This window comes from Cheilinus undulatus, linkage group 16, assembly GCF_018320785.1.
Source record: "Cheilinus undulatus linkage group 16, ASM1832078v1, whole genome shotgun sequence".
NCBI lineage: Eukaryota > Metazoa > Chordata > Actinopteri > Labriformes > Labridae > Cheilinus > Cheilinus undulatus.
This window is the reverse complement of record NC_054880.1, coordinates 13,965,535-13,988,529: the sequence shown is the minus strand read 5'-3', so window position 1 is coordinate 13,988,529 and position 22,995 is coordinate 13,965,535. Positions and strand designations below refer to the sequence as shown.

The 22,995-nt window shown below is 40.4% G+C and overlaps 1 protein-coding gene across 2 annotated transcripts in view; it reads left to right on the top strand.

The window, feature by feature from the left end:
• Positions 1–506: 506 nt before the first annotated feature.
• hivep1 (HIVEP zinc finger 1) overlaps positions 507–22,995 on the top strand; it is an 82,153-nt gene continuing 59,664 nt past the window's right edge. The window contains exons 1-2 of one of the 2 annotated variants that reach the window (XM_041809982.1): positions 507–891; positions 2,735–2,854. In XM_041809982.1, coding sequence (XP_041665916.1) covers positions 2,815–2,854 — 40 coding nt within the window. In that variant the 5' untranslated portion in view covers positions 507–891; positions 2,735–2,814. Of the gene's footprint in view, positions 892–1,441; positions 1,661–2,734; positions 2,855–22,995 lie in introns of those variants that run through there. The other variant, XM_041809983.1, reaches the window with a different exon arrangement.

Genomic DNA, 22,995 nt, shown 5'->3' with positions numbered 1-22,995 from the left:
TTGTTAGGCGCCAGAGGAGGCCACGGTTCATCCACTGTTTTCATCCTAAGATGACGGCGGTCCTGGTGCAGAGAGACCCACTGTTGAGTCCCTGCTGCGGGTTTGTGCAGGGAAAGCCCGGTCGGTAGTGGTGGAGGGGCACAACGTGACCTGACAACAAGGAACCTCCGGGAAAACCGTCAGTCCTAAACTATGTGCACAAGAGAGGGAGGGAGGGGCCCGTTTGAGGGGGGTGTACGACAAACGACACTCTCCACTGCTTGTCATCTATCGTCAAAACAAAGCCATAGGAAAATATATAAGGGCAAGGGTGTAGTTTAATGAAGGCAAAGGGAGACTAAATGATAAAAATTAGAGGATGGGTCAGGAATGGAGCGTGCTTAAGCTCGCTGTGGTCCGTCGGGAGCCCCCCTGTGCCCAGAGAGGACACCCAATGGCTGGGAGGCGGAGACGGGACCCCCGTTGACGTCAGTGGGCCTGTCTGTTTCCTGCAATAGAAAGTGAGAGAGAAGGTGAAGGGAGAAAACACAGAGCTGTACCCCCCTCCTCTGTACACTAAAAGGTGCGTTACAACCCCGCACCTGAAAGTATTAATAAATCCAAATTGGGTGCGTTTGATTTGTTTTTCTGCGTATTTTTCAAGCTAAAAACGGAGCCGGAGCGTGCTTCTGTCACTGTGATATAGGTCGCTGTCGGTAGCTGCTGCCTGAGAGGGTCGGACATGCTTCTCCCACTGCCCGCCTTGTGTGTTAGCCTGCTGTAAACTTTTACAGCCCCTTTTTTTCTCCACGTTTTGAGCATTTGGACCCCAACAGGAACCCTTCTCTTCCTCTGGAAAGGCAACTTGACGTCCTCTGCGTCGCTCTTTGTTGCTTTTTTTGTGCCTCGCAGGTAAGCATTAGCCTCGTCCACCTCACTGTGTTCATGTGTTCACTTGCATCGCTTATGTTGGGATTAATTTGCATGTGTGTGACGGTCGTATTGGATAAGAAGGGGAAGTGTCCCAGTCGAGCTGTGTTGCAGAGACAGTGAGGGGTTTTCCCTGGCTCCTCCCTCTCTTACAGGGCGTTCACGTGTTGCAACAGGCTCAAAAAAATGCGCTATTCCCACGCATTGTTTTGCTGACTTCACTGCATGCCGTTAATCCCAATTATTCCCTGAATGTGGTATTTAATTCAAGATTGCGCCTGTTAAATTTGGCGCCCTTGCAACGTGGATAGGAAAACAACCCCTGCAGCATCACTCCCTATGCTAAATTTCTCATGTTTAACTTATTAATTAGCTGTCTCACGCACTCTCAGGCGCTTTGAATGCGTGATTTGCGTGAACAATGCGCAGCTGCTGCCTTCCTTTTACATAATGCCTGTGGTGGATCCTCAGGTGTGACTTGAATCATCTCTCATTAGTCACCTGCAAGTGCACACCAGCCTGTCAGGGTTAGCGCAGCGCGTTACGGCGCACATTTTGGCTCCATTATAAAGCATGTATGTTTTTTTTCCTCCTCGGGTCAGTATCAGGGTGTTTCCTCAGACACGCACATATCAGGCAGACAGGCTGGCAGACGGACATACAAAACACGCCAGAGGAAATGTGCACGTCTTCCTCCTCTGCGCCGTCGAACCTGCAGCGAAACAAGCCTGTGCATCACTGAAGGAGCTAGGTGAGGTTTTATTCTCGCATCAAACCCAACCTGGATGTGCTTTTCTATTATTATTATCATCATGCAATGCGAGCATACCGAAATGCACCGTGAGATGATGTCATTGCTCTAGCGCCACATGTACCAACTGTATGGAGGGGAGAGAATATCATCATCCAGTTGTAGTAAGTGTTATGTAATATTGGTGAGGGGGGAAACAAAGGCTGATTCCTCAAGGACTGCTGCTGCTCTCTGCACCGTGCACAGAGGTAGAGGTGTTGTAGGGGCAAGGTGGAGATGATGCAAGGGCAAGAAAGCTTTATAAATAAGACTTAATGACATTTTTAGTCATGATTTTGTGCTTTTTTCCACCATGCAGGGGTGAGTTTCTGTTTTGTGTTTGCTTGTGCTGCTCTGTGGGTTTGACATCTCACTAACATTTAACTTCAACACCCACATTTTCTTCTCACAAAGCAACATTTGCATGTCAAGGTTGTGCTCTTTTGTTTTATACAAAGGGCATCAGGGCGCAAATGTTTCCCCTTGTGGAGGTGTGTTTTACGACTTTCTGCAGTGACTTAAGTTCAGCAGGGAGATTTCTCTGATAGTAACCTTTATGTGGCCGCCCAGCTGCCCTGAGCGTTCATCACCGGCTCACACAGGACCTTATTGTTTGCATCGTTCGTCATCTGTGCTGACATTCGTCAAAGTGCTCCCTGTATCAGCCTCTGACATGTCAATCAGGCGTCTCCCATAATCAGACGGATCCTCCACCTCTCTGTCCTTTGTTCCAGATCAGAGTGGCAGATAGCAGCTGCTGCAGAGGTTATATTGATACAAGAGGGAACATATTCACACCTTCTCTCCTCCCTCTGACAGCAGGCAGCACCCCGAGCTGAGACCAAGCCGCACTGCACATTATTACAGAGGAGATAGGAGCCGGCTGAGGCACCTGTTTGAGGAATAAACTCAATCAGTGACTCGGTGCTCGACTCTCACACAGCTGCAGAGTGAGAGTCCATGCTCTGCAAGGCTGGTGTATTGATCCGTTTGACTCCATGTTCACACTCACAACATGAATGTGTTTTTTTGTAGATGCACCGAGACTGTGGCTCAGGAGGCGACTCTAGATCCCAATTTCCCCAAGATGCACCTGTGAACTGAGGGCGGAAAAGATGCCGCGTACGAAGCAGAACAACCCGAAGAATCTCAAAGGTGAGTCCACCCTCTAAATTTATGTCCTGCATCTCTTGGATCTGTGAGCTCAAGCTCCAAAGGAGCTGCTCAGTTGTTTCTTCCAGCCACAAGGTAATAGGATCACTTCATAGTGTTGATCTCAGGTGTGTTTGTTAGGCTAAACAGCAACATTGTTTCCTTCCTGTGTCTCTTTTTAAAGAGAGGGTTTCTTCTGTCTCAGCCACACTGCACTGATTTTACCCTCTACCTTTACAAGCCTTCCAGGGCTGGCAGCTGAAAAGCATCCTCACAGCATGATGCTGCCACCACTTCTGGTGATGTTCAGTGTTTGGTGTCTGATGGCCAAAAAGCAACATTTTTGTCTCATCAGACAAAAGAGCTTTCTTCAGCTTGACGATGGAGTCTCTCACATGCCTTCTGGTAAGCCCTAGTGGAGATTGATGGAGTTTTCTTCAACATTGGCTTTCTCTTTGCCACTCTCCAATAAAGTTTTGACTGGTGAAGAACCTGGGGAACAGTTGTATGTAGACTGAATGTGTCCTGCATTGCTTGGATTTGTTGAGGCAAGCTCAAGAGGAGCTGCTCAGTTGTTTTTTCCAACCACAAGGTAATTAGATCCCTTCATATTGTTGATATAAGGTGTGTTTGTTAGGCTTAACCAGCAACATTGTTTCCTTCCTGTGCCCCTTTCTTGAGAGAGGATTTCTTCTGTCTCAATCACACTGATAGATCTGGCCTTGATTTTATATCCTTTGTGATGGCATTGTGCTCAGAAACTATAAAATACTTTATTGAATTTTGTTGAAACAAGAAGCAAATGGTGCGGTACACCTAAGAGTGAGCCTTGTTTTTACAGCACACATCCTTCTGCCGCTCAGTGGAAACACATGTTTATTTTTATTAAGAAACATTTACTTTTATTATTTCAGGATAGTTGCAGAGAGACAAAAATATTGAAAGGAAAAAGATGAGTTGACAGCAAGAAATTGTCTAAGGCCGAGTCAGACTCAGGGCCACTGTTGCCTCTGTACACATAGATGTGTGCTTTAGCAATTTAGCCAAATTTGCACCCAAAATCTTATAAAGTAACTAAACCCCAGAGATTTAGCTGAGGTGCATCTTCCCTGGAGTTAAAAATGCCTATAAAAGATCATGGACACAACTGATCAGTGTAATTTGGCTTTTTTTTGGCACTTTGGCACAAAAACCCTCTTTAATGTCAAAGTCAAAACAGGTTTAAAGTAATGTCAATTAAACAAAAATGTAGTGTAAAATAAGTGACTGCATAACCCCCCCCCCCCCAAAGTTAGTATTTAGATTTAGTAGATGCACCTTTGCCTGCAATCATAGCACTTAGTCTGTGTGGATCGGTCTCGATCAGGCTTGCACATCTGAACACTGCAGTTGTACTCCATTCTTCTTTGAAAAACTGCTCAAGCCCTGTCAGGTTGTGCAGGCATTGGGTGTGAACAATCCTTGTCAAGTCCAGCCTCAGATTCTCTATTGAATGAAAGTAGGGGCTTTGACTCTTTACACTATTTCTGTGTAGCTTTTGCTGTATGCTGTGGGTTATTGTGTTGCTTAAAAATATGTCTTCTTCCAAGCTGTAGTTCTCTTGCAGACTGAATAAGATTGTCCTCAATTGTTTTCCTCTATTTTTCCACATTAATTTTACCCTCTACCTTTACAAGCCTTCCAGGGCCAGCTGCTGAGAGGCATCCCCACAGCATGATGCTTTGCAGTGGGGATGGTGTGTTTGCTGTGATGTGCAGTGTTTGGTGTCCATCAAACATTGCATTTTGTCTAATGGCCATAAAGCACCATTTTTGTCTCATCAGACCAAAAAAACTGTCTTCCATTTGACCATGAAGTCTCCCACATGCCTTTTGGTGAACTCTAGTCGAGTTTTCTTCAACAGTGGCTTTCTCTTTGCCACTCTCCCATAACTCTTTGACTAGTGAAGCACCTGGGCAACAGTTGTTGTATTCAGATTCTCTTCCATTTCAGCTGCTGAAGCTTGTAACTCCTTCAGAGTAGTCATAGGTGTCTCAGTGGTATCTCTTACTAGTCTCCTTTTTGCATGGTCACCCAGTTTGTAGGTTTCTAGGCAGATTCACACATGTGCCATATTCCTTCCCTTTCTTTTCTTTTTTTTTTTTTTAAAGATTTATTTTTGGCCTTTTTGCCTTTATTTGATAGGACAGTGGATAGAGTCGGAAACAGGGGAGAAAGCAGGGAGAGACATGTAGTGCCACGGGCCGGACACGAACCCGGGCCGCCTGCGCACATGGCATGCGCCTTAACCACTCGACTACCGGCGCGCCATTCCTTCCCTTTCTTGATGATGGATTTAACTGAACTCTAGGGGATGTTCATTGCCTTGAAATGTGTTTTTATCTATCCCCTGACTCATCCTTTTTTAATATGCTTTTCTCTGAGTTGCTCGGGGTGTTCTTTTGTCTTCATGGTGTAATGGTAGCCCCGATACTGATTAACCAGTGACTGAACCTTCCAGGTACAGATGTCTTTATGCTACAGTAATTTGAGACACATTCACTGCACTCAGGTGATCCCATTTCACTACTATTGAGACTACTAGCACCAATTGGCTGGACCTCTGTTGGATTAGGTCTGTCACTTTAAATATTTGTAATTGAGTAATTGAGTGTCTGCCTGGATTGTCATGCAGGTGTATCTATGATGGCATAAGCTTCACCTGTAGCCTGCATGTACTTGACATATAGACTCTGTATGAGTGCTCAGCTCTGCTGGTGGTGATATCAGGGAGGTTTTTGGATGTAGATTTGTCATGGAAATGACAAAACTTGCAGTTCTGGTTTTTATCCAACAGCAAAGAACTGGCAGCATTATGTGCTTTAGATCATGTGACCACCAATGTCACTATTGCACATGTGCACATCTCCATCACGGTGAATACAGTCCTCAATTCAAGACAAGAAGTGAATAACAGGTGGGTAAAGCTGAGTTGCATGTCTCTACTTGTCATCTTTTGCTGTTGTTTTGATTGAGAGTCCCTGAATTAGGTTTAATGTAGTAAATGATAATATTACAAAAGATTATTATCAAAATTATTTCTATTATATGATTAAAACAACTTCAAAATATGTACAGGATGACAGCTGAGCTTGTGGCAGTGTTGCTGGTAACTGTGTTTGCATTACATACATTTTCCTAATGCTTCTTTCAGCAAATTTTGTAGCATATCTGTAGACCTCATGTGTCTGTTTCATGGTCTTTGTTGTAATGAAATGAATTCTGGCTCCTCTTTGTCTCTGTATGTGTTAACATACAACACGTCTGTGGATGCATTGTTTGTTTTTGATCTTTAATCAGCTCCAAGCCTGTTGTTTCCATCACATCTGATTGAATGAGTATGGTACATAATATTTATGCAAATAGTGATTTGTGTATATGAATGTGTCGGCATGATTGAGAAAAGTGGGACTTTTAAGGAAAACATGAATTTTACATAAACATGACAGTGCGTTAAATAACATTTAATAAAATGAGGCTGAGGCAGCATATTGAGGCTGCAGCATCTCCCCACAAAGCACCAATTGGCTTGTAGGATTTCGTGTTATGTCGAGAATTGACAGATTTACGTGTCAACAGACGTTTGCAGTTCACAGATCTCTGATTCTGCAGCGTTACATGCTGGGTGTGAAACTGTGCATCACTGCAGTCCATTCTTCATGTGTGTAAGCAGCTAGTCCCTCTGTTTATTTATCATAGAAACACTTCCTGTGCTCTTTTTTTCCCTCATTGAGCTTACTTGGCCAAACAACATAAATAATTAAGTTTGAGAACAGTACATTTCATTGCCCAACAGAGGACCATAGAAGCGGCAGCCAAATGATACTTGGTTCTATTTTTAATGGTGACTGTTCCCTTGTTTCTCACCATGCAGACAACAGGCCACAGCTGCTGCATTGTGGGAGATTTTTATTTGCTTGTGGGTAAAATTTCTCAACCCGGAACAATTTAATGGACAGTCTTTGATTATTATAAAAGTTCCTTTTTCAGGGCTGGATGTAGAGAGATGTGGAATTTGTTCATAAATGTTTAAAAATGTTGACAAATTTAAAGGCCAGATTCTCTGCAGTCATATGCTTCACATCGATAATAGGTAAAGTGTTTACTTTGTTTACTGCCAAGTCAACACCTTGAAATATACTTACATGAAAAATCGATATTTTGCTGTTATACAACACTCAGTCTGACAGATTATCTTTATTGGTGTTCTTTGTCTTTTTGTTTGTGATTTGCATCTCTTTTGTGACTGATTTATGCCTTATGTCTTGGTTTGTTAGTTAACATGCTTTTAAAAAATAACTTGTCACATTATGAGATTTTGTGCCATTTAAAACGTATTTCAGTACTGTGTGACATACTGAGAGAAATAAAGCGTTACATGCTGATGTAGTAATAAAATGAATTATCTGCAGTCCATACATGGTGTTTTATTTATGATGGGATGCTCAGTGCGCTCCCCATTCCTTGTGTTTAGGAGTGGAGTGGTGCTTCCAGCATGTACTAGAGACAGACCATGGTGCATGCTGTAGAAACACAAGCATTATTAGCTCTGAGTGTGTGTGTGTGTGTGTGTGTGTGTGTGTGTAGTTGTCTCAGTAGTTTTAATTTTGTGCACTCACATACATTTTTGCACTTAAATAGTTATTGTTTCATTTTTTTGTATCTCTTTGTGGTTTTGTATTCTTCTTAGTGTTTTGTTACTTTTTGTTGGTTGATTCCATGCTGTATTTGATCTTTATCACTTTGATGATTGCTCTTAGAGGTCATATTGTTTCTCTTTGTTGTCATTTTGTTTCTTTATTGTGATTTTGTTTCTTTGTTGTCATTTTGTTATATTATTTGTCTTTTATTTCTCTTTGTTGTTGCCATCTTGTTTCTCTTTGCTGTCATCTTGTTTCTCTTTGATGTCATTTTGTTTCTCTTTGTTGTCATCTTGTTTCTCGTTATTGTCATCTTGTTTCTCTGATGTCATCTTGTTTCTCTTTGTAGTCCTCTTGTTCCTCTTTAAAGTCATTTTGTTTCTCTTTGTTGTCATATTGTTTCTTTGTTGTCATTTGTTTCTTTGTTATTGTTTTTTTTCTCTTTGTCATCTTGTTTCTCTTTGCATCATCTTGTTTCTCTTTGATGTCATTTTGTTTTTCTCTGTTGTCATTTTGTTTCTTTGTTGTCATCTTGTTTCTCTGTGATGTCATCTTGTTTCTCTTTGATGTCATTTTGTTTTTCTTTGTTGTCATCTTGTTTCTCTTTGTTGTCATCTTGTTTCTCTTTGATGATATTTTGTTTCTCTTTGTTGTCATTTTGTTTCTCTTTGTTGTCATTGGTTTCTTTGTTGTCATTTTTTCTCTTTGTTGTCATCATTTTTTCTCTTTGGTGTCATCTTGTTTCTCTTTGTCATTTTGTTTCTCTTTGTTGTCATTTTGTTTCTCTTTGATGTCATCTTGTTTCTATTTGTCATTTTTTTCTCTTTGGCGTCATTTTGTTTCTCTTTGTGGTCAATTTTTTCTCTTTGTTGTTTTGTCATTTTGTTGTTATTTTTTTTACCTATCTAGGCTTACTTTGTGTCTTTTTTAGGTCATTTCCATGTCCTGGTTCATGTGTTGAACCTCAGTGTGGTTGTTTGTTCCTCTCTGGTTGTGTTTGATGTAAAACACTGACTATCTTTGATATTATTTGATTGTGTCTCTTTATAGTCATTTTATTTCTCTGTGAAGTTTTAATGTTTAATTTTCTTCTAGTAGTTGTGTGTGTCTTTGCTGTTTTGGTTATTCAAGTTGTTCATCTCTTGCTTGTGAATGCACTATCTGAAGAATACTTTAAATGTAGTGATCTGACTTTGGAGGTCAAAGGTCACTGTCATTGGGTCACAACTGTACCTTAAGTCATGAGTCTCTTTGTTGTTGTTCTTGTCTATGTGTTTTTCCATCACATTTTCTGAAGTCTAAATGTTCACCTTTAATTAATTATGATTTCTTTCTTCAGAAACTCTCGTATCATAAACAGAAATGGTTTCACTTCTTCTCTAATGGCAGCTCAGTGTCTTCAAGGTTTGAACTTGATGTAACTAGCTGTATCCGGTTCTGGTGAAATTTCTCAGCATGTTTGGTGGGAAGTACCCGGCTCACTTCCTCATCATCTGATGACTTGTTGAGACATTGAGTTAGGCTTCTTGTTTTCTGTCTGACCCAGTTCATCACCTCTCCTCCCAGGCTGGCTCTCAAGGCTTTCCCTTCATGACACAGGAAAGGATAATTGCATGGCAAGCTATCACATGCTTAAAAAAAAAACTCTGCTGTGGAGGACGTGTCTATTCCAGGGAAGTAGAGAAAGAAAAAAGTGCCTGAAACTGCCCTGAAGCAATCACATTATGATGCTTAAAAAGAGACTGTGCTTGAAGCTAAATGAGCCTTTAACACATTATTCCTTTGCTTAATAACACTGCTGTAATTTATCTCTGCATGGATTCAGAGCTGATGTTTTATTCACTATTGAGAGATTTAAAGATCTGCTCTTCATACTGAAAACTTGACATGCTGGCCGTCAGAAATCTTAAGGTGTTTATCAGATGAATTTGAGGTGTTTCTGCTGGTAAATCTGGGCTATGGAGGAGGGTACAAGTCCAAGCCTGCTGCCATTAAATCAACAATCTGAGCTGAAGACAAAACTTTATAAGTGCCAAGAAAAGATTTTTATCATCAGTTGTTCTTGGAGTGAGTTTTTATGACCTCTCAAGGACAAGCTTGCATTTATTATAGCCTTGTTCCGCCCAAAAAAGCTGTGTGACTGTTATTGAACTTAACCATGTAACAGCAGTTATAATCGAATAATGTCCTATAAAACAACCCAGCAATAAATCTTCACTTTAAGAGGCTTGTAATGATCGGTTTCTGTCTGCATAGTGAAATAAATCTTTATTGATTGAATAAAAGTAAAACAAAGTAGAACCAGTTTTTATGACTTAACCAAGTCCAGAGTTATAGTTCAGGCCATGGGCTGGGCTTCTTTTTGTATTTGATAGCAGTTCTGCATCTTCAATCACAGGATATTAGAAACATCTCTAGTTGTGTTTTCATGGCTCGGTTATATTTTATGTGTCATATTTAACAGCATCTCTAAATTTAAGTTTGACTGCAGGAATAATGAAAGCCGTTATTTATAAAGTAATATTCAAAATTCTAGTTAAAACATGCTTTACAAGGGCAGCAAAATAAAAAAGGCAGCGCATAAAATCATAAGCAAGGGCAATGATTTTAAAGGAGCAAACATGTTTTGCAAGTTTGACAGGATGCAGACACTGTCATAGTACATACTGAGATGAAAATGAAGTACCTGCTACCAAAACTGAGTAGTGTAGCCAGGTAAAGCTGGTACCAGATATGTATGACTCTGTAGTGATGAAGGTCAGGGCTGCTAGAGTCTTTCTCAGATTATGTGCACATGTAAAATATTTTTTTAAAAATGGATACAACTTAAGATAGAAATAATATATAAACACATGTAAGCTAAAATATTTATACTAATGGGAACTTTAAGAGTGCGTTCTTGCTCAAAGTCCTGCTCTCTACACTCTAAGGATGTTGATGAATGGCTTAAATAGGGCCATTTAAAAAGAAAGCCCCTTTTCTTGCACCTTCACCATACACACTCAACGGCTATCTCTTATCTATAATGTAAATGCTTCTCTTTATTAATGCTGGGACCTCTACTTGAAATTTTAGCCTGCCACAGCCAGCTTCTACCCTGCATTTAGCAGGTGGCAGGTGCTCATTTCATCCCATGACTGGAAACATTAATTTTGCTATGAGAAATTGTAATAATTAGAAGTTATGCCTCGCAGAAACACCTGAGACCAGAAAACTGAGTGTAAATCTGCAGAAATGACCAAAATAGAACAGATTAAAGGAGGATGTGTGATCATGAACCTGTACTTATTTGTCAGTTTATGGATAAATGTCGTTATGTCAGTCACTCTACAAACATACTGGAACTGTGAATGGGCAGCTAAACAAGCTGCTTCTATAGTAAGACAATCAACGCGACACCAGACAGCTAACATCAGGTAGCCCTGGGCCACACACCTCTATCGCTGACTTCTTCTATTATAACCTACATCATAACATGGACAATAATGAACCTCAGGATGAACCCCCCACTGTAAACACTGATGTAGTCTAGGTGATGTCACTCACTGTTTTTTGTTGAGGTGTTATGAAGCCAGATGAAGGGCAGTCTCCATATTGGCCAACATCCAGTCAGTGGACCAGCAGGCAAAGACGTGGAACAGGGGCAGACAGATTTTTTTTGTGCAACACATCATCTAGTTTGTTAATGAGCTAGCATTAGGAATGGGCAGTAACACCGTAAAACTTTGTCCCTGGGAATTAACAACTAGCCACAGTATTGTTTTAATTACCGTCATGAAGACTGTGCTGTGTATTAAGTGCATGTTTATAAAAAAGCCTTAAGAATATCTGTCTGTATCCACCAGCATCAACACTGCCTGTGTGTTAAGATGCTTTAAAAGTGATGAATGAAATCCTGGTAATGATTTTAATGCCAATTTGGCAAACCACGAATGTACACATGTAGTTAAACCTGCGCGAATGTTCTCATGCATGGCGTGCCAAAGCAGGGCGCTTGCATCACCTGAGGGGCTTCTCTAAAATCAAACTGTTAAACATTCACCGCTGGCTTTATTGTGATCCACAGCAATGTGATCTTAAAACAAGTTAATTCTTCTTTCTGTGTGTAGATCAGTGATGAGAGATGATGTAGTTTAGGTTTTTAATAACCACAGCTGCTGCCGTGGCAAAGTCAAGCACAATGAAACCATTCTAAGTTTTTAAAAACACTTAAACTTATCTTACCATTTTTTATGTGAAATGTAGATGAAGTTAATGGGTGCTATTTGGTTATTTTAGGCTCTAAAGATTCTGTAACTTGTTATAAGCTTCCCACAAAGTGAACTTGCAGAAGGATGGGGCTTAAATAATTATTAAGGCCAGCCACACACTGCACAATTTTTAAATCTGAAATGATTTTAAAACTGTGTGAGACCACAGATATGAGGACAATTTCAAAGAATTTTCATCTTTGATCCTCTGAACGCACACACTAGATGACTCAGCCAGACTGTCAGATCACTGAAGACCACACACCTGCCGACCTGCCACTCACCTCGGTGATCACGTGACTTCAGAAAAAAGAACACGGATGTCTGTCAATACTGTCTTGCTGTCCCTCCACAACAGGCTGTGGTGGCATGCGTTACAGGTGCAGCAAAAATCATAAAACATGGGAAAGACTCCGGATGAAATCCTGGCTGGAATTAAGTTAAAGTTGTGTTTATGGCTGTGAGCGGTTAAAGTACGTATGATCCGGCTGTCCTAGCTAGCATATTCCCTTTAACTAAAATATCACAAAACAAACAGCCAAACTCCTTATAAAGCCTTAAAACTTAAAAACAGATGAAATGTAAAAAATACAACCCACATACAGTTGTTACCAATGAAAATCATCTTTACTGAGACAAAGAAAAATCTGTTTATGGCACCAGACAGTAAAGTAACTAGAATCACTGCCTTGCAGTCTTCTGCTTCTGTTAGGTAGACAGTTGGCAGACAGATTAAAGTTGTGGTAAAGAAGAAGTGCTGGTTAGTTTCTGATTATTAAAGAATATTCCTGAAAAAGTTCTTGATGACCCAGACGGATGGATGGATGGACAGACCAGTTGAAAACCAAAAAACATAATTCCTCCGGCCTCGGCTGTTGCTGGAGTGGAGGCATAAAAATTGACATTTTTATATGGGACCAAATGGGAATTCCTTGGATTTTGGAGCCTGCCTCGAGTGGACAGTGGAAGAACTGCAGCTTTTCTCACTTCCTCACTTGCTATATTTTTTTAACTTTGGATGTTGCCCTGTGATTTTACCACAGGATGTGTGATAAGACAATTGTGAGAGCCGTTTCCCTGAAAATACACGCCCACTAAATCTGTAGATAAAGCTTGTGAACAAGCACAAAAGTATGGCATATTTTGATTAGCATTTAGGTTAGAATGCAAACAAATTTTTTTTTTTTTTTTTTTGACAAATCTTTTGAGCTACTTTGGCAAAATAGTCTTGAATCTATTTCAGAAGTGATATGATACGATAGCTATCTGTATGTGTATTGTCCCTGCAGGGAAATTCTCCTCGTCTCTAGAGCTGCACACATGTAACTGCCTCTGCAGTAGTACTAGCACATCAAAACAATAAAAACAAACAGACGATCTCTGATTCACCATAAGCCACGAATAGTAAACACAGTTGTGGTGTGATTTATACTATTTTATGCAGCATAGTGCATGATTTATTTACTGATCCTTTTTTCCCTTTGAGACTTACAGAAAGAAAAAAAGCTGCTCACAGGTGCTCAATGAATCATATACCCTGAAGGGACAGCTGAGAGATTCATTCATGAAACTCGGCAGATGAACAAAATCAAGGTTACCTCAGTGCAATGTAGGAGCTATCAAAGGTTTCCCTCTGTTAAACCCCGTTATTTCACAAGTCCTTTTGTTTAAGCAGCAAATACTCTGATTTGTAACCCCGCCTGGGGCTTGTGAATGTAAATGTACTTGTGTGTGTGTTTTCGTCAGGAATGATCCTATGACGCAGTTTGTGGGCAACAATGCAGGAAGTTAGGAGCTCGTGTCCCCCGTCCGTGCAGTCTTTGTTTACTTTAGTCAAACAGCTGGTCTCTTAGCAGCTCAGGAGGGAGACGCAGTGGTTTCCCCTTCAGACAGACACAAACTCTCTCTGAGGACAAATACACAACAAACTCACTGCAGCCAGGCAATCTGAATCATCACGTTAGCGTTCTTTAATGTGTTCAAATGGAAAAATCTAAATTAATCGAGTTACAGAGATGTGATTTGTTTCAGAGTAAACCTGGGGATGAAAATCATCGACCACCCACCTGGATAAATTTGGGATACTACTAAGTTGTGCACTCTTTTTCCACTTCACTCTAGCCTGGAGAAATGACTATTCACAGCTTCAAGTTTCTGACAGCACCACTTAATACTGTATCATATCTTTTTGGAAAGTTTTATTTTAAAAAAATCAATTGATTTGGGCAGGATTTAAGCAACTTAATTAACAATCCTGGAAAAATTCATTCAACTCATCATATTTTCAGGCCTGCGAAGAGTGAATAACACTTTCTAATACTTTAATATTTTATCTATGAAGGTATAAAAGTAAATTTAGGTAAAGTGCCAAGACGCTCTGGCTGCAGACTGAGCTCTGCGGTCTGTGAGACGACAGCGAAAGTTAGAGTTTAACTGACCAGCAAACTGAATTACAAAACTTATAGTAAAGCTCTGAAAACAGTCTGTTTATGGGAAAAAACACTGCAAAGCAGCTAATGTAGCTAAGGCTAAAGCTAACTAAACTATGTTAGCTACATAGGTAATGTAGCTGAAGACTGTACACCTTTACAATTTTGCAGATCTCCTTATTCCATATTTGATTCATTAAATATGTATGTAGCTAAAAGAGGTGCTGTAAAAATATTCACATCTGGATTGCAGACGCTAATTTCTGTGATTCTGACTTAAATCAAAATAAAAAAAGATATTTTAAAATGTACTTTGTCACAGCCTAAGTGCATTTTCAACACAAAGCACACTGCTGCTGCTCCTACGCTGCACTATTAGCATTAGCAGCGCTAGCTCTCAGTGTAAGCAATGTTTAAATGATTGTGTCTGATTCTGCCTGCTTCATCTTTGGACCTGTGAGTTACTCCGCCTCTCATGTTTTGCCAGAAAAAAAGTTTTAAGACTCATGGTGGATTCTACAATCCCAGGAAGGAGAAAACCTGACCCAACGTGTTTGCTTAGTATTCTAAACTAATGTAGCTTTTTCAGCAACAATTCATGTCTTAGTTTACATCATACAGACACGTTCACTCGGAGTAAAACTAATCAGAACAACAGCGAACAACTGCTTACCAGTACAGACGATAAAAACAACAGGACCTATCATCTTTTTCATGTCAAAGACCGGTGTTATGGTTTAATGGGTGACCACATTAACTGGTTACACAATAAAATGCATCTGGGTTAATAATAGATATCGAAAACGCCCACTTTGTTTATTCTTTTTTCTATTAAACTCATATCTTCTGAACATAAAGTAGACATAACAGAATACGTTCAGTGTTTTAACAGTGTTGTAACTATGACAACGCCACATTCAGCTGAACAGTCACCAGTTAACATGGTCACTAGTTAAACCATAACACCTGTGTCCCTACAGAATTCTGAACAGTGAAGGCTTTAGGTTTATGATCCTTTTTTTTCTTGCTGCTGAGTTTCTGATAAATATGTTTCCTGCTTAAGCCCACGCATTATATTTCTAATTATTTTGCAGTCTAAGCAAAAATCAGTTTTCTTTCTTATTTTAATTAGCTAGAAAAAAAGTCTACAAATATGCTTAAAAAAAGCATTATTTTGAGCACATTTTGTTTAGCTTTTTAATAAAAAATAAGTTCTGAATCAAATCGTGACCCCCAGAATCCTGAGATACAAATTGTGAGGTACTGAAAGTTTGACATCTCTAGTGGCTAATGTAGCTAAAGCTAACAAAGCTACATTAGCAATGCTAGTTTATGCTACTTCTGTTAAAGCTAACTTCGCTACATTACCTACATAGCTATGTAGGACATAAACGACATGATGCGAGTGAGCTTGACAGGTAGCCGTTGTTGTCCTCTGTAAGTGGAGCCAGTGAGTATGTCAAACTCTTGCCGAAGTCAGTCAGGGGAAGAGCAAAAAGCTTTTGCGCATTTTTGTGCCGTTTAAATAAAAAAATGATCAAACTGCAGCTGTAGCCACATCTGTGATAATCTCTTCACTTTACTGTTTACAGGCTTTCAGGTAAACTAAACCACGCCTTTAGCTACCACCTGGTTCCTCTCCAAAGATGCTGATTGGTTCTTACTTAAAGCTTTGCTAGATGGATCTGCTTTATGACAGACATGGAAATTGGCTAGTCCATTGGTTTGCATGGTTGGGAGGTTTGTTAATGTAAGACTAAATTGAAATGTGATCCTCAGCATAAACACCAATTTAATAAACACTCTAACCTTTAAAATGTGTGCACTCATCTGCATGCACTGTTTTCCTCTTCATTCAGTGTTACTCTCTCCCTTCAGTTTACCTGTGTTTATAGATCTGACTCTGCATTCCTCGTGTCTTATAAAAAAGCACCAGAGCCCGACAGGTCTGGATCCCCGCGAAAAACACACTGCGTGATAAATCGAGAACAACAGCAGTGAAACAGAGGCTTCATTTAACAAGGTGGAAAATGTTTACCCTATAAAACCGGAGCAGGGAGATGGAGATGGAGTTTCCCATCCCTCCAACATGCCTCACGGTGCTGACAATGATGTTTAAACACAGAAATAGTTTGTGTATTTTATTACATTAGCCTGAAGCCTTATTAATGTTTATAAGAGTAATTTAAAAGGGTTTTACTGTGCTTATTAAAGCAGGTGCTGAACTGTCTACACGAGCCAGAATGATCAGACTTCTGTTTGAAAGTGTGTTTTTTTTTCTCCCTCTGCCTCGGCCATTTGCATCAAATAGTTTTCTGTTAATGATCCACAAGCCTCTGACCTCAGCGATCACTGTGGTTAAATGTCCACGGTCAGAATAAGCTGCAGCACTGACAGAGCTTGTGTGTGTTTCTTTAGAGCTTTTAAAAATATTTTCGTGGCTCTTGTTCTGCAGAGATCTGAGCTCATTTTAGCCACAGAGTGAAGGTCAGGGAGGTTTGTGATGCCTCTTCTGTCCCTGGCCTTGTCTTTAACCTGCACCGACGATCATTCCTGAATCCTTTTAATCCCACTGTCAGACCAGGGTCAGGGTCTTCTGTGTACCACTACATTTTTTTTTTTTTTTTTTGTGTGTAGTAGAAAACAGGATGTGAATAATGAGCACTATTTTATCCATTTTCTTCAAGTCAGAGGGACATTTAAACTGTTTTTTGGATGTTTGGGTCAGTGTCTGTAATCTGCATACTATTACATATCCAGATAGTCTGCAATGCATATGGGGCAGCTAAGAACAACCAGTAAGCTCATGTTTACGCTTCAGATTTCTAGCCATATGGTACAAGGTTGAGAGTCTGTCGTCTCTCAGCTGGAAGGTTGGGGTAAATTACGTGTCGGTAGTCCTGGAAAAAAATCAGTTTAAGTAAAGCCTCACAGAGAATCTGGCATGGCTGTAGATTTTTGATCATCCTACATTTTTTTCTGCGAACGTATCTTTTTATGGATGTTTTTTTTTTTTTTTAAATTGAGAACATCTGAATATTTTTGAATAGAGTAATCCGTTGTGCCTTTACTACTTTACCTATTAGTGTGCATGGTGTGCTGAAATTTCCCTTGATTTTTTGGTACTTTTTATTTAAAATGGCATGGTACCAAAATTCCCTGGCGTTTTGTACCACTTGTTGCACTGGTGAAAGTGACTGGTAGCGTTAAGCAGGCTGGGAGAATTAAAACGTTTTTACGTGGATCTCCAGAAGATGGCAGTGTGAGCACGGTAGGAAGACAGTGTCAGTGGTGAAGTAGACAGATGTCAGATTAATACAGCGTGAGCCTCAGCCATGAGAGGAAGCATGTCCACTACTAACGATTCAATCATCACAGCACACACTTAAACATCAACACACACACCTATCCTAGGAGTACAAAACACAGCTAGTAAGAAGATGATGAGTTAAATTAAATTATTGAGCTAAATTATGCTACACAGTAAATGTAGCATTAGCAAATCTGTAGCATGCCGCTGTTATGCCCAACGTAGCTACTTTAGCTCTAGCTGCGTTAGCTAATGTTAGAAAGCATGACCAGTGGCTCACTTTACTTTCGTTTGCTTTAGCTAAACATACATAAAGCAGACATAACAAAACAAACATAGCTACATTGACATCGTAGTGTTAACTACGTAGCTATAATAGCTAATGTGAGCCACTGTTTGCTTATCTACTTTTAAAACAGAACATAAGTTACCCCAGAGTTAGCCCTCTGACCTCTTTCTCTGTTTTATTTATGAAATGTAGCTTAGTCTGTGATGTTTGCAATGTTGTTGTTTAATGAATGTAACTGACAGACTTTGTTTATGGATAAATTGAATTGAAAAAAATTCTAAAATGGGAACTACGTTGTACTGGGAAATTACATCACTTCCATTCTGACAGAGGTGGCGTTGCACAGTACTGGTCTGCAAGATCTGCGGTCTGCCAGACCCCTCTCCAAATTAACATAATACTACCAATTCCTTCAGCAGAATATTTTCCACTTTTGAGAAATTTACCAGCAACAGTGGTTGTTTAATAATAATAAGAACAGTAACTTTATTTGTGTAGCACCTTTAAAAATGGAGATTTATGAAGTGCTTTGACAATAAGCAGAATCACAATTAAGACAAAGCATCATAACACAAGCAAAGAACACAACAGGAAATCCCCAACAATAGAAGAACCCATGAAAACATCATAATCATCCTGGTTGACACATTATAAAGCCCAAAAACATGTCAAGTTAAAAAGACAGAAAACCTAGGTATGCAAAATTCCAGAGTAAAAGTAAAGACCAAGAATAACAACCCAGAATAACCTAGACCAATCCAGGCAACACAGGAACCCAGCTACAAAAAAAAGACCTAAGGACCAGAAATATAATAGTATCCAAATTATAAAGAAGAGAAAAAAAAGGTATATAAATTTAAAAAAAGTGTCAAAAATGATTAAAATCATAATAATGATAATAATGAGGTAGACTAGAAACAACAGCAAAAAGAGGTAAAAACGATGAAAGTGGAGAGAGTGGGTAAAGTGAAGATAAACAGTAGCAATCAGAATCAAACCAGGAATAAAATACAAGCAGAGAAGAGCAGACATAGAAGCTTTGAGGTAAAATTTGAGGAAGAAGAAGAGGATTTAAGAGAGAAGAGTGACAAAAAGAAGAAAGACGACATCACATAAGAGCAAGTCTATAAAAATGAGTTTAATGCAGCTGATTAAAAAGATGTCCCTGATTCTGCATGCCTTATCTCCTCGGGCAGGTCCTTCCAAAGTCAAGGCACCCTGATGGAGAAGTCCCTGCCTCAACTTTGGAGTGACCAGGAGGCCCCCGCCTGAGGATCCAAGGCTGCAGCCTGGCTCGTAGGGAGTTAAAATTTCTGTAAAGTAGCTTGGAGCCAGGCCCTTAAGTGCTTTAAAAGTGATTATTAAAATCTTAAATCAATTCTAAAACTTACAGGGAACTAGTGTAAGGACGCTATAATGGGGGTGATGTGATGCCGTCTGTTAAAACTAGTAAGAAGCCTAGCCTACTGCTGTGTTCTGAACTGTAGGCGAGAGAGGGATTTTCTAGTGATACCGGAGGGAAGAGAGTTACAGTAATCAAAGGTAAGTGCATGGATGACTTTTTGAGGTCTGACTGGGTGAGCATTTTTTTATTTAGTTTAATAATGAAGGATGATCCCATGCTATTTCATCAAATAGCTACAACAACAGACTTTGTAATAAACTAAATGAGTGACTGTTGACTGCCAAATTACCGTGACATATTAAATGTAAAAAACCCGAAGATTCCCCATATTTCCTCAGCCGAAACTTCAATCTTAATTATTTTCCACCACTGTCTAATTGGCTTCATTTCCGGCCATAAGATTATCAGCTTTGCTTGTTAGCATCAGTGTCTTCCATGGAAACACTCGCTGGCGAAAACAGCCACACAGGGAGTAGAAACTTACACCCTTGTTTACATAAAGATGTCCAAAATTAATTTTAACCCTTGTAGAAAAAATGTAAATATTCTAACAGCTGCATGACAGCTCAGATATCTGATATAATGTTTGAGGAATTTAACTTAGAGCTGGATGTGCTAAGTTTTTATGATTTCTGCTTATATAAAAGCGATGGAGGTGCACAGAAAGAGTTAATGTCCTGGCTCTGCTGAATGGATTTTTACATGTTGTGTCATGCTCAGGCAGCCAAACCAGTGTTTCCGTACAGTCCCTTCAAATTACAGTGTGCGAACGCTGCGAGATTCACACAAAGGGAACTTCTCTCCCAGAGGCGGGAATAAAAGTGGTTTTAGCAACAGTAACTACAACAAGGCAGGCTGAAACTAGTTCAGGGATGTCTGTTTAACTTGGTAACCTCAGAGCAGCTTTCACTTTGACACAGAGGCCGGGCTGGGACAGGGAGGGAGGAATTTTAATGGCCTTACAGTGTTTTTGTGTGAATGAAATTGAATATGTGCTCATTTTGCCATCCTGCTATGTGGGTTAATGTCTATTCCTGGTTTCATATGAAGGAAAAAGAGCCTCTGCTTTGGTCCTTTAAAGCCGAGCGCTGCTTCTAATGGAAGAAACATGAACCCAGTGTGTAAAATATATTTAGAAAGATGGAAAATGTGATGAGAGCGGTCTCGTGCCCTTCTCCATTTTGTGTGAACTCTTAATTGCGAGGTGTATCTCACAAATTGAGTGTTTTTCATCACCTCGGGCCGTCTGCTAAGTGGAGGGCGGTCACTCGATGACGAATCTGCCCTCGGGGGCAACTTCACCGTGGAGGAGCCGCCCCAACACCTGCCAACATCTGGTTCTGAGGAGACACACTCATTTGTGAGGATTTCAGCTGGCAGACTGTTAGTGTAATTATTATTTCATCTTTTTTACAAATTGGTTATTAATCACACAGCAGGCCAAACACTGACACCTCTACTGTCACTGAAAAAGAAAATATGATTAAGTAGCTATACTGAGCACTTCTTTATTTTACTTGGCCTAAAATCCCTTGCTAAAGAGAAAACCTCAACTTCTTACTCTACTAAACCCTGTCAGTTTAACAGCTGGTGATGAAAAATCACTCAAATACCAGAAACTTTTTAAGTTTTATTCACAGTATTGAAACTTTGGATGTGTGGCTTCCAACATTTGCAGCTTCTCTTGCTTTACTTTGTTGGTGTCCTTGTACTTCATCAGTAAGTAGAGAAACAATGAGCAAATTAACTGATAACTACTAGTGTACTATCAAAAACATAAATTAATCTCCACTCAGTACCCCATAATGAAAAACTGAAAACAGAATTTTAGAAATTTTTTCAGATGAACTGAAAAGAAAAAACTGAATTGTCACATTGACACAGGTTTTCAGGCCCATTACTCTGTTTTTATTTGAAGCACATTTGACAGCGAATAGCGCCTTGACTCTCTGAATATGACACAACAAGCTTTGCACACCTGGATTGGGGGATTTTCTGCCATTGATTTTGGAAATCTTCTTGAGCTCAGTCAGGTTGAATGGGTACCGCTGATGAACATTGGACTGAGGTGAGGCTTCCATCTAGCCACTCTACCATAAAGCCCAGATCAGTGGAGGGCTGCAGTGATAGTTGTCCTCCTGGAACTTTGTCCCATCTCCACAAAGGAGTACTCTTGGGGACCTTCAGTGCAGACTTTTTATGTAGCCTTCCCCAGATCAATCAACAATCCTGTCTCTGAGCTCTGCAGGTACTTCCTTTTACCTCATGGCTTGGTTTTTGCTCTGATATTCATTGTCAGCTGTGAGGCCTGTCTTTCCAGATCATTTCCAATCAATGTAGTTTACCACAGATGGACTCCAGTTAAGGTGTAGCAACATCTCAACAACGATTTGCAAAAGTTTCTAAAAGTCTGTTTTCATTTTGTCATTATGGGGGTACTGAGTGTAGATTAATGAGAGTGATTTTTTTTCAACTGTAGCATCAGGATAAAACATAAGAAAATTGTAAAGGAGAAGGTAGTCTGAATTCACTTTGTCCAGAGCAAAAGTTGTGGCTCTTGAGTTCACTCTGACTCTAGATAGTGACATTACTTTAATTAATTCTTCCTCCTCTGAAGTCTTACTGCAGCTTCTCTTCCTCCCACCTCCCCTCTCTGTGTTTACCGCTGCAGACTCTCAGTTTGAATGTCAGTCAAACTGCCTGTTTATCAGTTGCTGGTGACTAATTCAGGAGCTAACAGCAGCCGCATACGTGTGCAGGAAAGGTTGTTGTGTTCTGTACTGTGTGTAACCCATACATGAAGTCGTTCATCTTCTCATCTTGTGCTGCAGCGTCTCTTTGTGGAGGCAGAGACGTATTTTTTTGTGTGATCAAGGAGTCTTTCATTAACAGTTGGATCCCTTTTTTTTTTTCTTTTTCCTCACCACCCACTCGTCCATTTACGTCTGACCCCCTGCAGTCCTGTGACCTGGCTGTTTTCAGCCTCATGTGTCGTCCTGGCCCTCATCTTGTGCCTGCTGCCCAATCAGTCAAATTATTGGGCTTAAACTTTTCAAAGTAAAGTGTTGGTGAAGGCCTCAGGCCTGCTGAGCTAAATTGGAGCTAACGAACAGTGACCTCTGTGTGCATACACAAACACTTTTCCTCCCCTCCACAGGTGTGTTTGGCCGTCCAGAGAGCCACTTCCTGGAAACTTTGTTGAGATGCATTGATGTTGGCAACTCGGAAAGGTGAGCAGGACTTGATGAGGGGAAAAAGCAGGGCGGGGGCCGGCAGGATTTGCCTCTGCTGGCGTCAGCACAGAGACCCAGAATAGTGGAAGAAATTCTCTCTGCGGTGGTGCAACAGGACCAACGTTAAGACTGGATGTCACATTATTCGTAGGTGTGCTCATGACACATTTAGGGGGGCGGAGAGCTGCTCCTATACTCACTGAGGATGTATGTCATCTGCAGAGAAATACCCCCAACAAAACCTGCCTCTGTTAGACGGAGGCTGCTCATTCCCAGCGGGTCGTTTTTATGATTGCAGGGAAAATGTGACTTGAGTTTAGCTGCCAGAGTTACACGTTAAGAAATCAACGGCTTTGGAAAATCGTCCCCAATCAAAAAAGAAAGGAGACAGACGGAAACCCTTAAAAGGGTTGTTTTGTGGGGGCGCCTTTCGTGTATGTGTGCAGCTGCCTGTGTGTGCGTATGCAGAGCTGGCATTGCTTAATGGTTTGCACACGCAAAGCCCGATGTAGGGGTTGCCAGGGAAACAGAGCAGCATGAGTCTCGGTC